Genomic DNA, 22,661 nt, shown 5'->3' with positions numbered 1-22,661 from the left:
CATATTTTGTATAAATATACATTTGTTTTGTTCTCCGTAAAAGTGTTTTGCATTTTTTAAATTGTGTTTTTCAAAAATGTAAATTTGAAAACTTTGCAAAAGTTTTTCACTTTTTTTTTAAATTTTGGTTTGCACTTTGCAGCCACCGTAAAAAAACAACAACAGACGCCTCAACGAGCTTCACATGTCGATATAGTGACACTTCCTGTAAAGCGATCTTTAAAATAACTTTGTGTTTGGAGACATCTTCAACAGCTGGCTGAAAAGAATCGCTCTGCAGCATGACCCTCACTGTTTCACCTGTAAGTGATGTCACGGGGTCACCGGGGTCACCTGAAGTTTACTGCAGCCAGGTCAAAGGTCAAAGGTATCTTTATTGTCCCCACAGGGAAATGTGTTTGCAGCTGGAGACATACAAATCCATAAAAAACACAAACATCCAAACATCAAGTGCATAAGTACATACAACAAGCCCAGCAGAGATGCTCCAGCATCATGAGAAAAGTGATAAAAGCGCAGCATGCAATGAACAAGGAATTAGAATTCAACTGCTATTCAACAGACAAATATCAGCAGGTACAAATGAGACCCGATGGCTTTTAGTCTTCACCACATGCAGTCTGTACTGTTTGCCTGAGGGGAGAAGACCAAACTCTGCAAAGAGAGGTTGATCTGGACTCTGTAGGAGAGAAGTCGCTCACCACTTTAACCAGGCTACCAAGTCTGTTTTTATTGGCTAGAGCCAGATTACCATACCAGGCAATAATACAAAACATTAAAACAGATTCAATCAAACTTTTATAAAAGAGGGTCATTATCTCAGAGGATACATTAAAAGAAATACAGCCTCTGTTGGACCTTCAGTTTGTTGTCCAGCACAGTGCCCAGATATTTGTAGCTGTTCACTATCTCTATACCAACACACTTTACTGTAATATGGTTGGCACAGGACTAGATTGAATCTTCCTAAAATCAATAATCATGTCCATCAGGTGAGAGGTTAAACCACCAGAGGTCAGCAAAAACACAAATTTCTTATAGTGAGCTAATCGACTCATAAATCAATGAAGACTAAACCATAACTAAGACGGTGATCATGGTGGGTTTGAGACACTTTTATGACCCTAAAACAACAATCTTTGATTTATTATTATTAATTTATGAATCTCTCAAGACGCTCTCCTGTCAGTGTTGTGTCACAGGTAAGAAGAAACTATATTTCTGTCCCTCCCTTCACTCATATCACCACAGACGGAGGAGCCCTGACCTTAAAACCCCTCCTGCTGCAACCCCTCACCCCACGTCCTAAGCATTCATAAGCATTAATCCCGGTTTACAAAAACAGCTCAGGTCAGAGGTTGTTGTTTCACACAGACACTGAAGTCTGGAATGAGGTTTCATATTAAATCATGTCAACGATGCATTTTAAACAGGCGTATAAACATCTCCTGATGAAGGGACGAACTTGCAGCCATTGATTTAACTGATATGTCTAAATTTCACGTTGGTCTGATGGCTGGAGAGGTGCCAGGTCACTTCCTAAATAATAATAATAATACATTTTATTTATAACACACTTCACATTTGAAGGAAATCTCAAAGTGCTACAATTGAAATGAAATCGTAAAAACAACAACTAAAGTCAAAAAAGGTTAAAATCAGGCAGAGTTAAAAACATGATCTAAAAGCAATGGTTTTAAGCAAAGGCTCTTTTAAAGAGAAACGTTTTCAGGCCCTTTTTTAAAGTTTTTTAAGAGTCCACAGTCTGTGGGGTCCTCAGGTGGTCAGGGAGAGCAGTCCATTGACCTGGGGCGGCAAAATAGAAGGCTCTGTCCCCCATAGAGCAGAGCTTAGTCCTGGAGGTTTGGAGGCGGTTGGCGGCAGCATGATCGCAGGTTTGTCAGTACTACTGAGGTGCCCTTGAGCAAGGTACCGAACCCCCAACAGCCCTGACGCGCTGCCAGCATTTCAGTGTGAAGCAGCCCCGCTCTGACATCCCTCCACTAAGTCACGTCCACAGGTTCTGTTTGTGCATGTTTGTATTTCAGGCCTATGTGTGTGAGATTAGTATGCCTCTAAATAACAGAGTGTAAACCAGAAATTCATTCAGGGATTAATAAATTATGTAAAATAAATTGAACAGAAAAAATATCTTAACAGTTTTTAAAAGTGTTGTTGTAATTCTAAATTCTCATGCATTTATGTTATTATGTTTTTAAAGAGAAAGTCCAATTTCTCCCAATCAGAAACGTTATTATCAACCAATTATCGGCCTATATGTTTTTGCATTTTTTTCAATCTTAGTTGTTCTACACTATAAGCTGGGTAAATGTCATATTAAGGTGTTTTTTCTGTCTCCCTGTCAGCCTTTGTTCACAGTTTGTCACTGACGGATCCTGTCCATGCCTGAGTACACGTGACCCCGCCTTGTTCATTGAAATAAAGTACGCCCCGCCCCCTGCTCATTAAAAAAACATGGATCCTGATACTTTTTGTTTTTTTTATTCATTTTATCAGCTCAATTAAGTCGTTAAAATCGGAATCTGCAGTAAAAACTGATATCTAAACCTTTAAATTCAAAATAAAGCATGAACTCACTGCCCTCCTCCGCGAGTTGTTTTCTTCCTAAGCCAATCAGCGCGCCGTAGAGCTTCGCTAAGCCCCGCCCTCTGTTCCCTGAGCGTACCGGGCTGCTGCTGGAACATTTTGTTATGAAGGTGAACTAGTTCCTGCAGCGGTGGTGCAGCCTGTAGCTCTTCTTCTTCTGCACCTTTTTAAAGAAACAAACAAAAACCGTTCAATCTGCGGACAGACTGGCGTTAAAGCTTCACGACCTTTACGCAGGAAGACGGCAGGACGTCAACATAAAGCAGTTTGAGTTTAAGTAATGAAAGAGAAACACGACCTGCCTTCATGCTTACTTTCAACAAAGAAGAAGTTATGGATATTCGCGACGGGAAGAAGAGGAGAAAGGTAAGCGGCGACAGCGGCGGTGGTTTCGGGGTCGGTCTGCGGGGCTGCAGGCGGAGCGTGGCCGCAAAAATGAAGCGGGAGGTGGGCAGAGTGCTCCGCTCCCGCACGCTGGAGGACAACAACCACACGGAGCCTATGGAGGAGGAGGAAGAGGAGGACGACTGCTTCTCCATCAGCTTCGCCCGGAGTGAGCGCCTGGAGCCCGCCGTGGTGGTCGCCCCCCGGTACAGCCTGCTCCGGGAGGTCGGCCGGGGCAGCTACGGGGTGGTGTACGAAGCCATAGCCCGCAAAACAGGGGCCAGGGTGGCGGTGAAGAGGCTCCAGTGCGACGCCCCTGAAAATGTAGAGCTGGCCCTGGCCGAGTTCTGGGCCCTGACGAGCCTGGAGAACCGGCACCAGAACGTGGTCCAGCTGGAGGAGTGCGTCCTGCAGAGGAAAGGGATGGCCCAGAAGATGAGCCACGGGAACCTGAGATCCAAACAGTACCTGCGACTGGTGGAGACCTCACTCAAAGGTATGCATGTCATGATTACTCCATCAACAACAACACCTATAGGATGCTTTGGTAACAAGGAAGTCACAATAAAAGGGTCTTAAACCCCCCCCCCCCCCCCCCAAAATAGCTTTAAATAAGTTGTTTACATGCTAACTGGAATGTGCAAGCTTTCCTAAACATCCCTTTGATTATATAAAATCCATTTAAATGCATCTCACATCAGGTTGCATAAGGTTTCTAGTTATGTAAACATGCACTGTGTGTATGTTGACAGTCCTGACACAGGTTTACTGAAGCCCACTCACACACATTTCTACAAACACAAAAGAAGCTCACCATTATGCTCCGGATCTCTCATTGTGTTAATGCACAGATTGTTTACATCACATGCATTGTTTGTGTTTTGCTGTCTTTGCACAGAAAACATGCCTTATACTCTATAATATCACAGATTTCTATGTTATATTGAAGCTCATTCAGGTGAAAAATGAAGAATTTGTGAATAAAAACAAACGCTCCTGCATCCGTGTGTGCGTCAGTGACGTAGGCATGAGCTATACGTTGCCTATAAGGCACACAGAGTACTGTGTTTCTCCTCAGCTCACAAGAGGACACAGTGTACTACTTGGCAGCATATTAACCCCTTGCTTGTTGAGTGAGTATTTGGAGTCTAGACAATGATGCTTCATCGTGGTGTTGGATGTGCTGATGAAAAACTGTACTTATATTTCACGTAAATCACATTATTTGATCACTTCTCGTCATTGTTGTCATCGGTCCAGTTTGACCTACTTCTCAGCTCCTTTGTTATTAAACAGCGGCGCCTATAGATCGAGTAGAAGCTGCTCTGTGCCCTCTTCTTTAAGACTTGACACTCCTTATTGGAAGAACAATGCTGATGCATGGTGTGAAGACATCCAGTGATGTAACAGAAGAAGAGCTCTGTTTTCTCTCCTTTTCTTTTAAAAGCGTGTTTATTTAAATATTAATTTATTCACCTAAAGCCGACGTGCTCTGAAAGTGAACGTCTGAGTGTTTTTAAATGTCTTGTCTTTGGTTTAAATGCCCTCTCTCCTTTCTTTGTCTTGGTTCTCCAAAGTGAGTTAAGTAAGGCGGCCCTCAGAGAGCAGATCATCGGGGCAGGTCGGCGTGGGGGAGGAGAGCTTGTTTGCACGTTTTGAAAGCCTGCTTCTAGAAGTGGCATTCCTCAGAGAGCTGTGGGAAGAGGGGGGCAAAGAGTTTAAGTAACATGCATCGAGGAGCTAGAAGCGTTCCTACTTTAAGGTTATGAAGCATCTGATCGGCGAGTTGGTTTTAGGACGTGATGTGTGGGGAAAAACGAGTCTCTGTTGGTGACAAACCTGCTGATAATAACTTATTAAAGATCAAATAATAATAATGATGATAGAGAATCATTCTGTCATCAAGAGTGACAGAATGTTAGAAAACTAAATGTTGAATAAACACATTTTAGATCTGGTCAAACCTGCATGATTTGCATGTTTAGAGGCGCTTTGTAGCTTCAGGTTAAAGTAAAAATTTGAACATTTATGTCAAGAAAAGAACGGCAAACCGAGGGGCGTCCAAAACGGACGTGTGGGGTCACCTTAAAAGCACCTACCTTCTCTGGTCCAAACAAATCCAGAGCATTCAGTAGCAGAATCTAAAGTTAGAAGGAGGACATACTGGCTGCTGCATTGTTGTCAGAGAAGCCAGCACTTCAACATAGCATGTTTCCTTAATGTCTGATCATATAGTAAGGTCACTTTATCATTTCACTCACTACACATCTCACTGATTGGACCTTCAAAGTCTTACATCACCCATTATCAGGGGGTAGAGTGTAGAGGTGTGATTAAATCATCTCTTTATTGATTTTAAGATCTGGGTCTTTATAAGGAGTCCTGACAGGGCGGAGACCTCAAACAGTACATCCTGTCCCCAGGAGAAAACTCTTTGAGATGACACATGTTCTTTACATGAGAGGCAGCAGCAGCAGAGTTAATAAAAGCTGATGACAAACAATGAGCTGGCTGGGATTTTTCTGGCTCTTGATGACCCCGATGAAGGCCTCAAGTTGAAACGCGTCGGTCTAGTTTGTTAATAAAGTTTATCTTCTTACTCCAAGTGTTGCTGGAGCTTTTTGACCTCGACAAACAATGAGCAGTCAGACATGCAAATATCATAAAAGAGACATGAAAAGACATGAAATAACAAGAAAACAGATCAAATGTTTGTCAGAATCGACCACAATCTAGAACCTTTTAAGGCTGAACATCCACATCCTGCGCCCAGGTCGATATCAGTCATGAGATAAGTTGTGTCAGGATCCAGGTGGCTTCAGACCGGGTCCGCTCCTCTCCCTCTCGTGCAGTAAACGGTTGAGGAAACACAAGATGGCTGTTTTCTCTGCAAGTGTTGCCCACAAAGGATTGCGGTTAGAAAGATCACACGCGACACTCTTTGAAGTGGCACGTTGAGAACAAATGCTCATAAAGTGTGATCTCATCGTTTGCATGCGATTTACAAAAAACACTTGTACTCATGTTATGTCATCAGGAGGAAAGCAGAAGTCTTTAAAAATCATTTCATAACAACCTTAGTAAGCGTTTTTTTTAATTCAATTTTATTGTAAAGCACATTTCATACAAACGTAAACTCAATGTGCTGTACAGAAGAAAACAATGCAAACTCATTTTAAAATAATAAACAAAAACAAAACAAAAAAAACATGTAAAAACAAAATAAAATAATAAATGAACAATCAAATTCAAGAGCTCACTTTAAACCAAAACATGTTTGTAAAAAGAGCATGCACCATCCCATACAGCACATAAAGTGCTCACAGGGACCATGCACCAACCATATGTATACACACACACACACACACACACACACACACACACACACACACACACACACACACACACACACACACACACAAAGACAAACTAGCAGCCAAAGGCACAAGAACAAAAGCAATGTTTTAAGACCACTCTTAAAAGAACTTCAAGTTTCTACAGACCTCAGATCAGCGGGTAGTTTATTCCATTAAACTGCACCATGGTGACTAAATGCACCTTCACCAGATTTAGTCTTGACCTTTGGTAAGTTCAGCAGACCCATACCTGCTGATGTGAGGGATCTGATTGGGCTGTAGTCAGTGAGCAGGTCTGAAAGATATCGAGGTGTCATTCCATTCCATGTAATGTTTTGTAAACCAGAAGTGAAATGCTCGGCCAGGCGGCTTGTTTTGTCTCTCTCAGATTAGTTTTGTTTGAGAGCTCATTCAGAGAGTTAAAGGTCAAACACACAGCTGTGATGACGGTGAGGTGACACATAACTTGACTGGTTTTGTTGACTTGTCACTGGTTTGAACTGGTTTCCCACTTTGTGTTCTGTTATCTCTCTAATGTGTCTGTCTTCAATCTGCTCGCCGCAGGGGAGCGCATCCTGGGCCACCCGGCCGAGCCCTGCTATCTCTGGTTCGTCATGGAGTTCTGCGAGGGCGGGGACCTCAACCAGTACATCTTGTCCCGCCGGCCCGACCCCCACACCAACAGGAGCTTCATGCGGCAGCTGACGAGTGCCGTGGCTTTCCTGCACAAAAACAACATTGTCCACCGTGACCTGAAACCAGACAACATCCTCATCTCGCAGAAATCCGGCTCGCCTGTTCTCAAGGTCGCCGACTTCGGACTCAGTAAAGTTTGTGCTGGCATGAACTCCAAGAACATGGAGGAGACCCCCGCGGGAGGAGCGGGGGGCAAAGAGAGCAACCAGAACAACATTGTCAACATAAACAAGTTCTGGTTGTCGTCGGCTTGTGGATCGGACTTCTACATGGCGCCCGAGGTGTGGGAGGGCCACTACACGGCCAAGGCCGACATCTTTGCGCTTGGCATCATCATCTGGGCGATGATTGAGCGGATCACCTTCATCGACGCGGAGTCCAAGCGGGAGCTTCTGGGCACCTACATCCGGCAGGGCACTGAGATCGTACCTGTTGGGGAGGCGCTGCTGGAGAACCCAAAGATGGTTCTGCACATCCCGCAGAAGGCCCGGAGCTCCATGTCCGAGGGCGTGAAGAAACTCCTCCAGGACATGCTCGCAGTCAACCCTCAGGACCGGCCGGACGCCTTCCAGCTGGAGGTGCGGATGGACCAAGTCACGTGTGCAGCGTGATGGCACCCCACATCCCCCCCAGACTGCCCCCCCTTTGTTTAACCCAACCAGTCAAAGAAGGGACCCTTCACCTTCCCAGGTAAGCTCCACTTCCTTCACAACTTACAAAATCATCCAGATGTTTTCTGGAGTTCAGATGTGAGAAACGGCTTTCGTTGGTTTGTTTGTACAAAATTTGATGTGTCAGATCGATGCAGCGGTACAACAGAAACTGCTATGAGCTCTGCAGGTTTACATTTCTGCTTTTGTCTGTGGAGTTTGGAGAATGGAGTCGTGATGTAACAGCTGTTTCTGGTTAGCAAAGCATCCTTACTTCAACAAAAAAAACTTCTTCCCGGGGCGCTGGTGGCGCAGTGGTTTCCTGTCGTGTTTTCAGACCCTTAGAACAACAATCTGACGCTGGTACTTTATGCGCCTGTGATTGCCTCAAAGGATTTATTGTGAAAAAGTATTTTGTCTTTAAAGGCATTATATGTGATTTTTTGATCCAGCAGATGTCGCCAGCATGAAACCAAAACAGCTCACGCTGCATAGTTGTGTTAGCATGCTAATGCTAGCGATCTTTATTATGCTCGTATCTTCACACTGCATGTAAATTTACCTGAAATGAGCGTGATCTAGAAACACAGTTAAGCAGTGAGTACAGTATGTTATTCTTCTTTTCTCTAGACCCTCAATTAAACAACTTTTATACGCGAGGGGAGGAGTCAGCCGGCCGTCCTGGCGATGTAAACAAAGTGAAGATAGGACTCTGAAAACATCACAGACAGTGGGACTCGGCTGTTACACCCATTGTAGACAGTCATGACTCACAGAGTTATTTTCAGAGGATATACTTGATTTCTATTACATTTAAGTGTGAAAAATTGCAGATTAAACCTTTAAAGAAGAAGCTGCAGGTTTTTTCCCCTAAAAAAAAAAAAGAAATAGAACAGCACCTAACTTCCCTGAATAATCCACCTGTACCAGAGAGGAGGTGCTGACCTGAGCTTCTGTTGTGATTAGAAGGAATTAAAAGCAGTGACACAGGACTCGGTGTCACTGGCTAAAAGGGAGCAGTGGCCGGTGGTGACCCGGGGGCTGAAGACAGTTAATCTACCTTTCAGCTGACACCATTAGCCTCTGTGGCCCCGGTTACAGGCTGCAGCGTCACTGGTGCTGTTAAGTACTGGTTATTATGGTTTACTGCCTTTGTTCCTTTCATGTCCTTTCACCCCCCCCTCGAGTATTTCTGTCCCAACATGTACAGACTCCAGCGCCTTACTCAACATATAAAACCACATTTCATCTTTAAATATCAAAGGAAAAGGAAGCAAACATTTAAACCCGACAATAAAAGTTGATGAATCTCAAAATCACCTTAAAACCTCACTGGAGCCACTCTGATGGCGCCCACTCAGAGAAAATCAAACATGGAGGACGATGGTCGTGGTCGGCTCGGCTCGGCTGGCTGTGTGGTTTGTCTTCATGAGTCGTGTGTTGTGTTGTTGCCATGGTTACACAAGCTGCTCTTCTTCTTCTTCAATATTCCTCTTGGTTTTGGGGCTCAGTTATGTTTACGATCGCCGCCATGTTTGTGAACTGTTAAAAGTGATGCAACATCCGGTTGGTGGCGCTCTCCGGTCCGCTCGCTCTCATTGGCTATTGTTGAGTTTGAGCTCATTAAGTTTTTATTACTCGTAAACATCAGATCCAAGTCCTGATTCACTTTCATTTAATAAAAACCACAAAAAAGTTGAATGAACCGGACCAGTCTGGTTTAAGACGCCGTGGGAACTGGCGGTCTCTGACAAGATGTCAGACGACACTTTGGACCTCGCCACCTCTCTACAAATAGTCCCCAAGCCTCGCTGCTGCTGCCAAAAGCCGATCCCACGTCACCTTCCAGGAATCAGGATTAACAGGAATGAAAGTATCCGCCGCAGAGCGCTGACGTCAGGACGCCAAAAATCAGAGCGGCTGATACGGTTAACGAGATGCTTACAGAGTGCATCATCGCCGACGTCACTGCCCGATGAAGAGAGTGAAAGAACAAATTTAAAAAGTGGAGGTGAGGTTATGTAAGAGGAGGGAAGGTGCGCCCGCGGCTTGAGGGCGTTCAAGGCGAGGGCGTGTGGTGAGAGAGTGAAGGTATTTGGCACAGGTGTTTGAACCTGTCGTGTACTTTACATGAAGTTAATCAAGTTCATGATTACAACTGACAAAATCGGTTGAATCACATCTCTGACTTCTGTTTGCATCAAAGCGCCGGCTGCACGCTTCACGCCTCTCTGCGATATTTCAACCCGATTTCACAAACATTTAAAACAGAGTTTACACACTCTTTTGTGTTCCTCCTCTTCCTGGATTCAGAGGCTTTGATGCAGATTCTTCTTGTTGATATCGAACGCATCCGACCAGAGATCGCATCGCCATGGTTACACGTGTTCTGCAACACCACAGCGGCTAAAATCACCAAACAAAATGAAAATGAAAACGCTGAAGTACTGCAAAACTCTTTCAGGTGTCACAAACGTTTGTTTAAAAAATGCATGAAATCGATTTGTTCGACTGCACATTTGTCAGACTTTAAAATAGTTTTAAAAGACTTTAAACCAACGTTTGTGGACTCGTGTTAGTTAGAAAAGATAGTGGATTAAATGTTACTGCTACCGATAATCAGGAAGTTTTTATTTTAAGCCTTGTTTCAAGATCATGAACAGAGAGAAAGAGCATCATGACGTGACATCATCTGCTCGACCGACTCCTAGAATAATATCGACAAAGTCCCCCCCCCCCCCAAAAACAAACAGCACGCTCAGCAGGAAATAACTTTTTCTGCTGCAGTGACATCGTGAAAGTGTCCCAGCAAGACGTTTCATTGTCTGCGTTTGTTATTTGGAGCGGAAACATCTTGCAGCACATCAATCAGACATCGAGTGGATGTCCACTGACCCGGAGCGGTCGCTCGTTGTCTGAACTTGAACCCTCCATCCACCAGGACTCAGCAGCCCTCTGTGTTTTGTCTCTAACAATTAGCGCCGACCATTCTTCGTTAACCCCTTATTGTGAACTCCGCCCCCTCCCTCCCCTCACCCTGTGACGTAACTGCTCTCAGGCTCCCAGCTGTCCCTGAAGGCGCCGTTGCGTGCTGGATATTGGCCTCATTCTCTCGCGGGATGATGGGATAGCGAGTTATGCAAGAGGCCTCGCTCGCTCGCTCTGTGCTGGTTCAATGGGAAAACCTGTCATCTGTTGGGAGGGGGGATTAGAGGCTGTAAACACAGAGGGGGGGGGGGGGGGGGGGTGGTGGTTAACGGAGGGAGAGCTGACGGCAGCACAGCGAGAAGATGTGACAGAAAACACAGAAACTGCTGACACAACAGATCTGACTCACTGTGTTTCTGTCATCGTGATGTTACTTTGTTGTTTTTATCTCTGCTCTGTAAGGTGACCTTGAAAGGCGCCTTTAAATAAAATGTATTATTATTATTATTAGTAAGAGCAAACGAAGTGACCAGAGGCAAAGCACAACATTGACGACAGTTCTTGAGAGCTCTAATCAGTATAGAAACCATCTTATAAGTCATCGTTATCAAACAAAAACCATCGTCACAACCATCATCATCATCAATGATATGGAGACCATCATCATTAAGTTAGTAGGTATTCATGAAAGAGCTGGGTCTTTAGCTTTTTCTTAAAGGTGCAGAGGGACTCTGCAGATCCAATGGAGTTTGGTAGTTAGTTCCACCACTGGAGGAAGCCGGAGTACCCAGAGAGAACCCACACATGCACGGGGAGAACATGCAAACCCTGAAGGACGGGGATTCAGAAACAAAACAAAAGCTCAAAAACAACTGACCAATCATAGAAGATCTTTCAACAGCAGGCCCTGCTCTGCAGTAGAGTCAGGTCGATTCGAAGGGCGAGATGTTGTGGCTGGCAGTTTCTTTAAAAGTGCTCTATGTATAAATAAATAAATAAAGGTGGTGGTCTCTCCTTATTTGTTGGAGCAGGCAGGCGATGTGAGTTATGTAAGAGTCTGCAGAATCTTTAATGCATGGACCCGGAGCAGGAAATCCCTTTAAAAAGTGTAACCTCAGCATCAAAACAGAACCATGTGTAGCAGTGTGTTCTGTGACATCCTCCTGCTCATCATCCACCTCAACCCTCCTTCTCTCTCTCTCTCTCTCTCTCTCTCTCTCTCTCTCTCTCGGCTGCACAATGAGAGCGCTGCTCCTGGTTCACAGCTTACAGAGATTCGCGTCTGGAACATTTTGTCCTCTCGCTGCCTGCCTATGAGCCTGCCATGTGCCGCCTCTGTCTAAAACCAGGACAGAGCGCAGAGAGCTCCGGCCCCTCCCCACATCCACACAGCCTTTACTTTATTTTTAATTTATTTAATTGACAGGATGAGCAGGCGGCTTACAAGTTCAGGCACTTCTCAGGGTGTTGTCTTTGCGCTGCACGTATGAATTCCTCCTCAACACTGTTACATCAATACAGATGACTTCAAGTAGGATTTTTCTCTTCCATGTCCCAATACATTTCAGACAAAGTCCGAGGATGCTGATCGTGCCCCTCTAAAGGAAATGAAGTTGTTTGGATAGCAGTTTAAAGTACAGAGTGTTCTGAATAGACTCGGACAGCAGGGGGTATTTTGGAGGGACTTGCCAGAGGGAGGCCACCTTTTATGGGATTTTTTGGGAGTGGGTGTGATGATCGCATTGGCGTTCTTATGCAACATGCTCATTAAAGTGCAGCTTTCAGTAGCCGAGAAGCTTGTAAATATTTTCCTCCGGGCCCTCAGGGTTCAGAGCGAGAACTGCAAAAACAAGTCTTTGTTTTCTTCTGTTTGTTCAACATAAGGGGAAAGTCGCACTGGAAAGCTCATGAACAGGTCATTTCTCCACGAAAAATACACACCTATGATGCTTTTAGCTTCAGCTGAGGAATGATCCAGATCCAGTCCCACAGCGCTCTGTCATAACATGTAACCACATCTTTTCCCCTCGGCTGTTTCCATTCATGGCGGCTGTGTTGAATCTAGCAGCCTGTAAGCCCTTAACACCCGGTTAATCTCTCCGCAGAGTGAGAACCATCGATCACAGCCTCATCACTCTCTGCAGGTGCTGTGCATGGTCATATTTTCGCCTCTGTGGACCGGACCCAATGCATTGTTTAAACGTCTCTAACAAAGCAGACGGGGTTCATTTGGACCTGTAAATAATAGATGGAAACAGGCGTGGTTGGCATCTGTTCATGAACGGTCTGGTTTGCCTCCTAATGTTGGGTTAGGATTTTGGGATAACGGCTGTTATTGTTCGAGAATATCCACTTTGGGGCCATTAGACTAAACCAAAGTACGTCCTCTAAAGGTCTTGTTCTTTGTCTCTGACGGGCACAGATTGTTATTCAAAGTGTCCCTACGGAGATAGACCCTTTTGTCGGAGAGTAAAAAAAAATTCTAAGACAGAAACCATTTCTCTCTTAAAGCTGCCAGACTCCTTTGACAAAAACAGTCAGTCATTTTAAAGATGGAGTCTTTGCAGTTTGTAAACACAACATTCAAACTGGGCCCATTCCCCTCAGAAGCTCTCCCTCTCCGCAGGATGTAGTGTGTACGTTTACTGCTTGTACCTACACTGCAAGCTAACGCACGCTAGCACAAGCTAACCGCCGGTGTTCATCACCTGCCTGTCCAACAGGAAGTAGACCAACTCCACGTCCACGGGTAAAAGACAACACAAGGTTCACCCTCGTTTTAGAACTAGCTTTATCCACTTGCTTGTATGACTCGTTGAGTTGTATCCACTCCTAAACTCATCTGCACCCCCACCCACTTCCTGAAGGGTGCCTTGGTATGCCTTGGATTTCATTGCAGCAATTGCAGCTGGTTTGAAGCAATTTCCTGGCACAATCCAGAAACTTTCATTCTCTCTCCTTAATTATGAAGACCTCTAAACATGTAAAAACAGTTTATAACAGAATTCATCTTTGAGTATTTGAGTCATTGATCAGTTAAAACCACCTCAGTGTTCTCTGGTGGAGGATTCAATCTGTGCCGATGGTTTATTTTTCTTATAGTTAACTGGATATCTTCAGGTCTGTTCAGCTGTTTTGTTGGTGGAGACTCTTTGTCTGTTCCACATAAAGAGGAACTCAAAGGCACACACACCTAAACTTACATAATGAGCCGTTTTTACTGAGCGCTCGCCAAGTGGAATGTGTTACATCGCATGCCATACAACCACAAAACCACACGGAGCTCGTAAAATGCCAACACTCCCTCTCCAAATGGTTATCATAGAGAAAGCTGCCACAGTGTCCCCCCCCCCTTCCCACTTCCCCAAAGATACCGGTCTCTGCTGGGTTTTTTTAACAAGACAAGTCTGCTTTTGGGTTATGCAACAACCAATGGCTGGCCGAGGAGGCAGCAGGCCTCCGTTTGTCCAGGATCTGCTGGGTTTAGACCTTCGCCGTGTTTCCAGCCATTTTGCTTGTTTACGCAGCAGAAATAAATCCGTCAGAGCAACAAGCAGGAAAGCTGAGACGCTGACTTGAGGGGGAGTTTTGTCAGCAGTCGTGGTTAAAATGTTTATTTGGTGTAGCCTGTTAGTTTAGTCAGGGTTCATCTGCACATGGTCACACATTTAGGCCTGCGTTTGGTCATCTGTTTTTCCATCCTTAGTGATCAAATTAAAATCATGTTTTTACCCTCGGTTACAGAGTCAGAGAGGTCGACTTTGAGCTTCTGAAACATGACTCCTAAATGTTCCTTTTTGCTCAGTTGGATGTAAAGTCTGCTCGGCAATGTGCTTCTCGGCGGCTGTGTGGAGGAAATAGACATTACCCTCTCTGTGCAGGAAGGTCGGGTGTCAGGATTTCCCGGAGGACCGACGGAGATTTGGTGTCTTCTTGTGGGGCACTCGAACACTTTGGTTACTTCAGTCGCTACCCTGAGGTCGAATTACCTTTTCACCAATCACTTTGTCCTGATGCTGCTTTAACAGCAGAGTGCAAGTAACCCACACACTCTCACTTCCAACAACGTCCACCTGAACCTTCCTCTTTAACAGGAAGTGTGTCTCACATCCATATTTATATAAATCCTTGCATCTTGTCTCTTTAACGCCGGGCGCACACTGGGAGAATTCAGGCTGTCCCTGACCTGATTTGTGAGCCACATGACTCATTCCATAGTGGAGCAAAATTCCCGCTCCTTTGCGCCTCATTGTCAATGAGGGCTGACCACGGCTTGATCTCCTGCTGCTGAACAATCAGAGGAATTTCTGGCATGTCTCAAAGTTATTTTTTTGGGGGCCATCTTTTCCTTTACTGGATAGGACAGCTGACAGAGACGATATATGTTGGGAGCAGAGATTGGGGGACGACATGCAGCAAAAGGGCTGAGGTCGGATTTGAACCTGCGTCCACTGTGACAAAAGACAATGGCTTCTGTACATGGAGCGCGCATCACAACCTTTAGGCTCTCTGTGCCCCAAGTTTCGGCCTTCTTAATGACCCTCAGAGTCATATAAATCCCACCCACACTGTCTTTCCTGTCATCTCACTGGCCTACATTATTACTGGGCCGTTCTGGATCACTTGACTTGGTATTCCAGTCTGGGCTAACTGAGCTAACTGAGTTAACGACAACAAGTCCAGTCTCAATAGCCAGAGAACATATGAGTGGGAAAACCAGAAACCAGAGTTTTAAATTAGAGATCGTAGGACGGTCCCTGCTTCACTCCAGTGTTTACTGTGATAGATATTCCATCAGGATGCCAATAGCTTGTCCGAAGGAAGCGTTCAATAAAGCTCTGTGTTTGTCCAGGCCGTTCTGATGGAGGCGTGTCTTTCACTGTGTCAGTGTGTAGAATTGTGTAACACATCCATGGAGGGGAGGGCCGGGGGGGCGGGGGTGTTTCTTCAGGTACGAGAGGCATGCTCATAAAAAGAGTCTGGAGGGGTCCGAGAGTTCAGAGAGGACGCTCACAGCTGCTACTGAAACAACAATAAAACCAGCCAGTTCCTCCTTAAACCTGAGCTCATGTGTTTCTCCTTTCATAACAACAACACGGTTATAAACCCCGGTAGAGCAGGGTCATAAACTGGGACTGGGGTCTACGACGGCATCCTAAAAATAAACAACATCAATCAATCATCAGTCAGAAAGAGTCCAGAGTGACACAGTGCACAGTTTTGTTTCCTTTGTGTTTGTTCACAGAAGAACGCACCTGACAGAAGAAGTGTCTTAATCGTTCTGGAGGTTTACAAAGGGTTAATATAGCATCTCTAAATGTCCACACAACTCCCCGAAAATATCCTGAAATGTTTTGAGTTTTCCTTCATGTGTGCACATTTTTCTGCTAGACTCTATCCGGACTTTTTCTGGGAAAAAGTCAGGGTGAGCTTACATGTTTGTGAGAACACATTCAAGACATTTCCTTGCGAGCTAGCTGGCGGGATGATGACAATTATATCATGTGACTCCTGTTAGAATCCTGTGCCATCTTCATACCCGTAATGAAGCAGCTTCTCTTCTTCTTTTCCACTCATACGTCGCCCTCTGCTTCCTCGGCTGTCATCTCGGATATGTTATAAACATTTCACTTTTGACTTCTGCAGCGTCCCTTTTTACGTCATGTCTTCCCCAAACCCCCTCCCAGGGAAACTCCCCTGCTGTGAGAGACGTGAACAAAAGGAAAATTCTGTCTGGAGTGAGCGTGTCTATTTCAGCTTTAAAAAACGTTCAAGTCTAGACTTGAGCCTTGCAGGTAAAGCATGCAGGCCTGAGTGGTGCTGAACTAAAACATCTTAACAAATACTGAAACCCTGGTACTGTCCCGCTAAATCTGATTGGACTTACAAAAATCTGAGTCGTGCAACACAAAGGAGACTGAATCAGAGCCTATGTCGACCCAACAGGCTGGAAACAGATCGATACTGTAGACCGTCAGGATGTTTGATGGCTCTGCAGTGACGTTGATGTTAAAGATGATGAACCTTATTGTTTTCATCAATATATATAAGGATCATATTGTAAAAACTAAACTGTATCTTATCGTTCATTTGCACTGATTTAAAGTGCTAAGCCTCAGCTGTGACATAAGCGCTTCTGTCCCCGTTCTGCACATCATCATCATCCCTTATTCACCGTCTCCAGCCTGCGTGCTCCCTGCTAAGCTGACCCACTTGTGTTCATACCATGTGCTGAGAGGTTATGCAACCCAAAAAAAGAGGAACAAACTGCTGCCACTCCGAGCTGCTGCGTGTCAGTCGCTGGGCTATTATTAGAGCGCGGCGCTGGACTAAACCTGGACCTCCTCCTCGGTGAGGGAAACACTCCCAGGTGTCAGCTGGTGGTGTCATTGTGCTGCAGGTAGATGGAGAGGCAGCCGGCGTGTGTTTTACGTGTTGACACAGCTGTTATTGACAAGAGGCTTTGTTGAGTCATCACTGCCTGCAGAGGATTAATACACCTCCTGGTATGCTCGTTGGAGGAATTTATAAAAGAAGAAGATTACATAAGAGGCACAGGTGGTTGTAAATGAAAGCATGGAGCGTCAGAACAGTCTGTGACCTCCTTCATGTTTCACAGGAGATCTCCCACTCTTCCCTGCACTTCTTTTCATAACAGAAACCGGGTTAGTTCCAGTTAATCCCGAACCCTAACATACTGTATTTGTCTTAAATAATAGGTGGCACTTTGACGACGACATATCGGTACTTTAGCGATTAAGTCTGGAGGAAAGAAATGGTACTGGGCTAGGATGGTGCAGTGGAACCTCTGGGGGGGGAGTCCCAGCGAGAGGACTCTGGGACAGGTTGGGGAGGTTGGGAGGAAGTGTGGATATTACTGGGGGAAGCAGAAAAATGGGGGTCCAAGTAAAGGTGGGTCCAATCCGTGGTGGGATTTGAGAGCGTGGTGGGAATTGGGATTGGAGCTCTAAATTCAAGGTTGATCCAAATGAGGGCTCAGGCTGGTTGAGATGTTTTAGGATTTAACATTTTTTAAGTCACATACTTGGCCAAGACTGTTTGACAATGGAAATCTTCCTGTTAAAAAAACAGGTTGTCTCTCTATGGCATGCTAATCGTTTCCTCTCTTTGTTTCTGCAGCTTTGTTTACGACGTGGATGTGGACTCGGACGTGCACTCGGACGATGGACAAAAAAAGGGACTCTGACAAAAAATGTACTGTGAAGAAGCCACAATCATAATCTGAGCGGGAAGTGATGATGATTCCAAAACTCTGGGACTGGATCTGTATGCAAACTTGACGTCAGCGCCGTGCAGAGACTGGTGTCTCTGAAAGCTGGCTGGATGTGAAACCAGGTTCAAAACATTCGTTGTTGTTTTTTACATTTGTTGATTTATTTGTTCCGGGCTTCCCCATCACAGGCCTGCTCTTCTCTTAATGATGGAGTGAAACTCTGCCAGGGCACAGGTGGTCACAGCATGGTCAATATGACATTTATCACAGCTTTCTTTGTCCCCTATCTCCCCCCATACAACCTCGTGCCTTAAAGACGATTCACTAAAGTGCGATTGGATCTTGAAAATGAAATTATTTTGTGGAAAAGAAACTTTGTTCATGAGGCTGAAACCACGTTTGACTCGTGCACAATTCTGTCCACAGAGATTTACATTTCACAAATGGAATCTGTCGATTTCAAAGATGTCAGAAAACCTGCAATAATGTAAAGAAGAAGAAAGAATGTGGAAATTGAGTCCTTCTCCTTCAAAAACCTACAAAACGTGAGCTGAAAAAGACGATTTCATCAGTGTTGCTTATGTTTTAGAAGGTTTGAGAAGATATTTCACCTGTGCCGCTCTGTGAAGGCAGACGCAGAAGAAAATGTGAATGTTTAAAGTTAAAACCATCAGATTGAGCCCATGTAAGAAGTAGCAGGCCTGTTGAAACTCCATACAACACCACGTTTTTGTAACCAAACATAGTCCAGCAGGGAATTCAAACTGGTTTCATTGGTCAGGAATTCAACCCAAAGAGAACCTGCTGGACTAATTATCTGTTTTTTATCATCACTGCATCAGTTGGTGGGTTTTTGGTAACTTTATATTGAATGTTTTTTATATATTGAGGATGTTGAGTGTGGCATTTACAGGATTCTCGAGGTCATGTAACGCTCTGAAAACAAGATATCGAGTCAGTGGTTTAACTTGCAAACGTGTCATAAAGAGATATTGAGCCGTGGGGTTTTAACAGCCTGACACCTCAGCAGTATTGGGCCCTCTGCGGCTGAATCTTTCTGGTATTTTTTTTTTAAGGGACTTTCAGAGCACATTTGAAGGTTTGTCATCTGGAAATAATCCCCAAAAGCTCCCATGGGTTATCCATCCTGACTGCCCCTTCCTTCCGCCACTCCTTCAGTGCTTTATTGAAGTCACTTCGAGCGCTTTGCAGAGGCACGAGATGCATGCAGGCTCTCACTGCTCTGATCATAGACTGTTTATAAGAGATGGACGTCCCTTTGTTGATAGCTTTTATTTTTAAGCCTCCATTTTTTTGCATTTGAGCTTCTCAATCTTGGTTTTTTTTAAGCCTGAAGTGACCACAGGAGTTGTTTTAAATTGTAATCTGGGCTACTCAAAAGGCAAGGTAATCACCTATTTAACAGGCCAAATTAACAAGCTAGGTTTGGCTAGCACAGCCAACAGTGAGCGCTAACATTTACAGAAATTACAACTCCATTTAGCTAATGCTTTTGTTTGCAGGATGCTTCCATAACTCACAGTGACTGTGAGAAAGGCTCTAAAAACAAGGTTGTCAAACTTTTTGATACTTGGTAACCACAATCTTCAGCGAGACAAAGAGAGAGAGAGAGCACGGTATAGATTGCACAAATACATTAGCAATGATAAGGAATGTATTTGTGTAGTGTTCAGTAAGAGTGTCAAAATTTCCAATACGCTTAAAAAAAAGTACCAAAGCTTAAAAAAATAACTTAAGACAGTAGCATAGGAGAGGAATGAAGCCATCAATATTTGCAAGAGAACTTCTGCAGACGATCTAAATTGCAGAAAAACATTAGCAGTGTTTCAGTACCTGCAATTCTTGGTAATAAAAAAGCACAAAATTACCAAACATTTGATGCCTTTGATTCCTGTTGATCGTTTTATTTTAACTGCTATCATCTCAATTTAAAGACATGATACGATGTGACAGCCCTACTCAAAAATTAGTCTTTCAAAATCTGAGATACTTTGAAGCTCCATTGAGAGAAAGGGAACGGACACCTACTAAATGGTATGAATACATACATTTTGTACGATTTAGACGTGTGCACAAGTTTGTATGCACTTTTTGACGATTGAAAACACAAATTGTGCAACATTTGGTTGCCTAGGACTTCATTTTTTTATTGCTGTGACATCAATAGCAGGTCATTCGATTTTTACTAGCATCTTATCAGAGTTTTAAATTCCGTTACCGTGACAACCTGACACTAACATATTCTTACCAAAGGTGGGTGGCACCTTAGTGTTCCCTGCTTTATCACATATTTTCCTCTAAACGGAAACAGTATTCCCCAAAACGAACAACCCAGCTTTCAAACACAGCTCTTGGCTTCACTTTGCAAACAGAAATGGTACATCCATTTTCTTATTTACAGTGTTGTGTTGATGAAAAGTGACGCAACGTGTTGTCTGATTCTGAGGCAAGTCAGTACTTGAAACAACTTTTATTAACCGGGAAAACAAAAAGAACAAAATGCAAAAGTTCAAATCTACAAACAGAGTGATGATGGCATGCAGTGGGAAGCTTAAAAAAAAGTGGGAATATTATTAAAGGTTTGTTTTTTTACCAGACTCTCCTGCATAGTTCCATAGCACTGTGTGGCGTTCAGGTTCCATTTTAATGACTCCACGGTAGCAGTAGTAAACTTTGAGGCGTTTTGTTTTGTGGTCCTACCTCATTCTCAGCACTCTGAAATATCTAATCTACCTTTACAGTTCTCATTAGCAGCATAGTTTCAGCTTCTGATATTTTGTACCTCAGACTAAACCTCCTCAGTCTTGAAACAACCTCTGACTTACTTCTGTGTGGTGTTTTGTTTTCTTTTAAAGCTTAGCATGTGTTTGTTAGCGTTCAAAAACTACAGTTCCCATAAAGTGTCTGAAGGAAACCTTAACAGCTCTGCACATTTAGTACTTAAAAACCCAAACTGTGTCACTTACCTACATTTTGTTTTCTTCACATTAATGTTGTTCAACGTGAAAGAAAGTAAGATTCACAAAACGACGATTTCTGTGCTTGTTTGCATTCTATGCCGATGACACTCATGTGAGCCGTAGTTGTTGAATGCTAAACCAAATGCTAACGCTGTTATTAAAACATGAAGGTTTTCAGTTTTGGGATGAGATTTTTCTTGTGTAAATCTGTGATTTACTCTTTGGGATGTAGAATAAGTGACCTGCTCAGCAGAGTTCAATGACACTCGTGTGTTGAAGTGTTAAAACGTTAGCATGGTTGAAGACTGTAAATGGCATTGCTGTGGTTGATAGTGCATATGCTAACTGAGGATCTTGATACTTTACCTTGTTATCTGCTAACCTGCTGTCACCGTGTCGTTCTGTTTCAGTTATCTCTCTTCTTCAGACTAGTAACAAACCCACTTGAAATCACTTTACACTATGCAAAATGTTTTACTGCCTCACTGTAAACACCGTACAGAGCCACACCGTTCTCGAATAAATTGTGTTTAATATCTTTGTTCTTTTTAGTGCATATTTCCAATGTGTTCATAAATAATGTGTAAAATAATGACGCTGACAGGAGCCATTAGATGTTTGAGAAAGCATCGTGTGTTTTTTTTGCTGTAAATATGTTTGACAATTTTTCTTGGAATAAAATGATTGAAAATATGGCGATTTCATGTTTTTTATTTGACTGTGTGAACGATGAGCCCAAACCATCCAGAAGTCCAGGGTTGGTCATTTCCTCCAGGTACACTTTTTAAGATTTTGGTTGAAACTGTTCTCATCACGTCTGTGGTCTCCCACATTGTTTTATTATCGGTTAAGATTTGAATCTACGTGCATGTGTAGACAGTTTAAGTCTTTTTTTTAATATGAACTTTGCAAGCAATTCCTCTATCCCGTCTCTTTTTTTAAAAGATTTATTTTTGGGCTTTTTATGCCTTTATTGTAGAGATAGGACAGTGGATAGAGTCAGAAATCAGGGAGAGAGAGAGGGGAATGACATTCGGGAAAGGAGCCACAGGTCGGATTCAAGCCCGGGTCGCCCGCTTGGAGGACGACAGCCTCCGCGTGGGGTGCACGCACTACCCACTGCGCCACCAGCACACCCTCTATCCTGTCCACAGCTGTAGTGATAGTCTGTGACTGTGCTGCTCTTTTCAGCTCGGTAAATTCAATTTTGGTTTGCTTAACAGAGTCTGTGTCTCGCCATCTGTTTATTTAAGCTCATACTCAGTTTCCCACAGTTCTCAGTAATCTCCTGGATCATCACCTCAGCATTTGTTTCATCAGCACAGAGACACCACATGTCTGCTCCCGTCCTTTATCATCAGCATCAAAATACACAGACTATACTGAAAGGTAATATTTGAATTCCAAGGACTTCTGTGGTCTGTTACACAACCGTGTTTGCAGGTCAGGAGAAGCCGGGTACAGCTGATTTGTGCACTTAAGTGAAAAACTACTCAGATATATTTGTGGTGCTAAAAAACGATTCACACTCTGATCGAGGCAGGGTGAATCCCTGGTGCCGGTGAAAGTTATGGATATACAGTAGATCTGTAGTTTCTGCAGCCTTCAGGAGCAGCTGCAGTGGTCACAGCTCATGGGGATAATCCAGTAGGAATAACGGGGAGGGGGCGTGATCCTATTGGCTGGGAGAAAGTGGGAGACCCCCCGCTACAATAAGTAAGAACCAAACTGTAAACATCTCTGCAGGAGACAAAGCCCTGCTGCAGGCCGCTGCGTCTGATTAGCCTGCTGGATTATCTCTAATGTGTAGATTAATGGGAGGGAG

General features: G+C 44.0%; 1 protein-coding gene across 1 annotated transcript; it reads left to right on the top strand.

Annotated features, from left to right (window-relative positions):
- Window positions 1–19: 19 nt before the first annotated feature.
- On the top strand, window positions 20–21,529 carry stk35 (serine/threonine kinase 35). The gene is made up of 3 exons (XM_065961218.1): window positions 20–3,487; window positions 6,912–7,733; window positions 17,762–21,529. Exons 1-2 carry the CDS (start codon window positions 2,914–2,916, stop codon window positions 7,652–7,654), a joined length of 1,317 nt encoding a protein of 438 aa, XP_065817290.1. The 5' UTR covers window positions 20–2,913; the 3' UTR covers window positions 7,655–7,733; window positions 17,762–21,529.
- Window positions 21,530–22,661: the final 1,132 nt, after the last annotated feature.

Source organism: Labrus bergylta, chromosome 12 (genome assembly GCF_963930695.1).
Source record: "Labrus bergylta chromosome 12, fLabBer1.1, whole genome shotgun sequence".
In the NCBI taxonomy this organism is placed as follows: domain Eukaryota; kingdom Metazoa; phylum Chordata; class Actinopteri; order Labriformes; family Labridae; genus Labrus; species Labrus bergylta.
Note: the sequence above shows the minus strand (reverse complement) of the source record. Positions and strands in the feature narration are given on the sequence as shown.

Excerpts from the sequence above, each read along its gene's own strand:
- stk35 (XM_065961218.1), top strand. The coding sequence starts at position 2,914 with ATGCTTACTTTCAACAAAGAAGAAGTTATGGATATTCGCGACGGGAAG. Across the intron at positions 3,488-6,911 it reads GGTGGAGACCTCACTCAAAG|GGGAGCGCATCCTGGGCCAC; the intron begins GTATGCATGTCA and ends TGCTCGCCGCAG.